The 2,212-nt window shown below is 40.1% G+C and overlaps 1 protein-coding gene across 1 annotated transcript; it reads right to left on the bottom strand.

Annotated features, from left to right (window-relative positions):
• Positions 1 to 1,993, bottom strand: LOC134822717 (uncharacterized). The gene is made up of 3 exons (XM_063833918.1): positions 1,219 to 1,993; positions 762 to 939; positions 1 to 617 (listed from the first exon to the last, which is right to left on the bottom strand). The coding sequence occupies exons 1-3, from the start codon at positions 1,592 to 1,594 to the stop codon at positions 287 to 289; spliced, it is 885 nt and encodes a 294-aa protein (XP_063689988.1). The 5' UTR covers positions 1,595 to 1,993; the 3' UTR covers positions 1 to 286.
• Positions 1,994 to 2,212: the final 219 nt, after the last annotated feature.

The following is a 2,212-nucleotide window of genomic DNA, read 5'->3' as shown; positions in this document are numbered from 1 at the left end:
AATATAATGGAATAAAAACCATGGAGTCACATCACAATTGTTGCAGAAAGATTCTCACGAAAAAGAGGATTAATGTCAGGAATTTATAAAATATTCTAGATATCTATATCATTCAGTCCATCGTCCTTCCTTGTAAAGTAGTCCCTCTACATCTCAATCTTCAGACTAAGCTTGTCACCAGGCAGGGGGAACTTCTCCGAGTCAAATGAAACATAGATTGCATAGTTCCCGTAAACGGGCCCACTTTTAAAATGTGGTCCTGTTTCATGATCTGTTCCCTGTAGTCTCACGTCTTACAGGCTGGCATTGGACAGTCCTGTATGTTTGAAATATCGTGAGCCCAGACACTGTTAATGGTGTCTGTGAGTGGGTTGATGCCAAAGTCATTTCCAAGGCCGTGTGTGTTGTCGTCATTCACATCAGCTCCAGAGAGGTGTCCTTCAGTGAGTGCAATTCTACAGCCGTTATTGCTATATGTCCAGTTAAAAGCGAGGTCTCCACCAACAGAGAATATAGGATCGTCTCCCAAATTATCAGCATCATCGGCAACTGACTCCTGGATTGGCCCTCCTTGAGTAACAATTTGTCTGCCCGGGTTCATGTTTTTCAGCCCGAACCTGAACAAAGTTATGTTATCAAAAATTATAATCTCTGAAAATCCATAAGAATTAGATCTTGATTTGAAAAGATTTTATGACAGATTGCAAGTGGTTTAGCCAAATCCAGGCAGAGGCTTAGTTCCTGGGGAAAATTGTGCTTACCTTGTACTGAGTGATTCTCCCGGGACTTTGAACTTGAAGACCTTCACAGCATCCACAACACCTCGCTGATGTCTCACAATAGCAATGCAGTTTGCTGGTGTAACCCACACTTTTGCACTCAAGTAGTCCTTGGTTAGGGCTTCATCATCACTTCCAATATCAATACCAGTGGCCCATCCTGAGGATAATCAATTCAGCCTGATGGTGTTGGGTTATTGTCCTGTAAATGATAAAGATAACGAACGCAGATTCGACATTCGCCCATTCATTTCTATAATTTGAATAATTTTTCTCGATACCATTACCAGTACCACGATGAAAAATTCACTATTTTTGACACTTTCGACATAAAATTTACTTTAATTTTCATTTTTTGTCGGGAAATCCCCAAAATCGATGGCACAAAATGGCGACAATTAAATCTCCCAATTCAAAAAGCATGATAATAATTTCTTACCGACAGTGTATCCGAATATGTGTCCGTCGGCAGGATTGATGTTCATCCCCAGGCGCCAGGTCCCCGCCTTTTCTAGCTTTTTCTCAAGGGACTGAATCTTCTCTCCAAGTACGCCTTGTCCGTCATCAAGGGACTGGATCTTCTCTCCGAGTACTCCTTGTCCGTCATCAAGAGACTGGATCTTCTCTCCGAGTACCTCTTGTCCCTCGTCAAGTGACTGAATCTTCTCTCCAAGAACTCCTTGTCCCTTCTTGAGCTCACTCAGCTCATTTTTTATCGCCTGTAACAGCTGCTTTGTCCCATCCTTAGACTTCTTTGACTTTGCTGCATATAATACTCCGACTAAAAAAGTTACAAAGATAAGAAACTTCATCATAAATTCGAATTGTAGAATTAATAATAATTGTGTTTCTAGTCTCTTATCTAGTCTAGGTGTGCGTATGGATACAAAAACCTGATGAGGTGGTTACTATTGTACTTTCTAATTTCTGTCGTGTTAGAGGAATTGTTTCGTGTAATAGTTTATCAAAAATTTGACCAACCCGTTCAATGCAATAGTTTTTTGGTTTATAGAGCTGCACGCCACATAAGTCTGATGATGACGAGACTAAAATTACGTTCATTGTTATAAATTTGTATAATTTCTAAACCTCGTGGCTTCAACATTCAAGATGCTGGACACTTCAAAACAGGACCGTGTTGCTATTTTTAGAGATTAAATAACAAACTGAGGTCTGAGAGAACTGTAACATCAGCAGGTGGGAGTGGTCACCATCATAGACCGACAGCACATTAATTATTAACATTAGAGCTTTTGAATTAGAAGTTAAACAAAGTCTTATTCTTAATGTTATGTTGACAGGGTGTTGAAATGTGCAATAGTAGCACCGCGGCAGTGCAGTGAAAAGCACAATCGATAATTGCAGTGCAGAGTGGACATGAACTAACTAGTCTATGTAATAAGCGCCATGAGTTGGCACAGAATTTTTTGTCT

The sequence above is a fragment of the Bolinopsis microptera genome, chromosome 11 (genome assembly GCF_026151205.1).
Source record: "Bolinopsis microptera isolate Bmic1 chromosome 11, MBARI_Bmic_1.0, whole genome shotgun sequence".
In the NCBI taxonomy this organism is placed as follows: domain Eukaryota; kingdom Metazoa; phylum Ctenophora; class Tentaculata; order Lobata; family Bolinopsidae; genus Bolinopsis; species Bolinopsis microptera.
The sequence above is the reverse complement of the archived record's forward strand: the minus strand, read 5'-3'. Positions and strand labels throughout refer to the sequence as shown.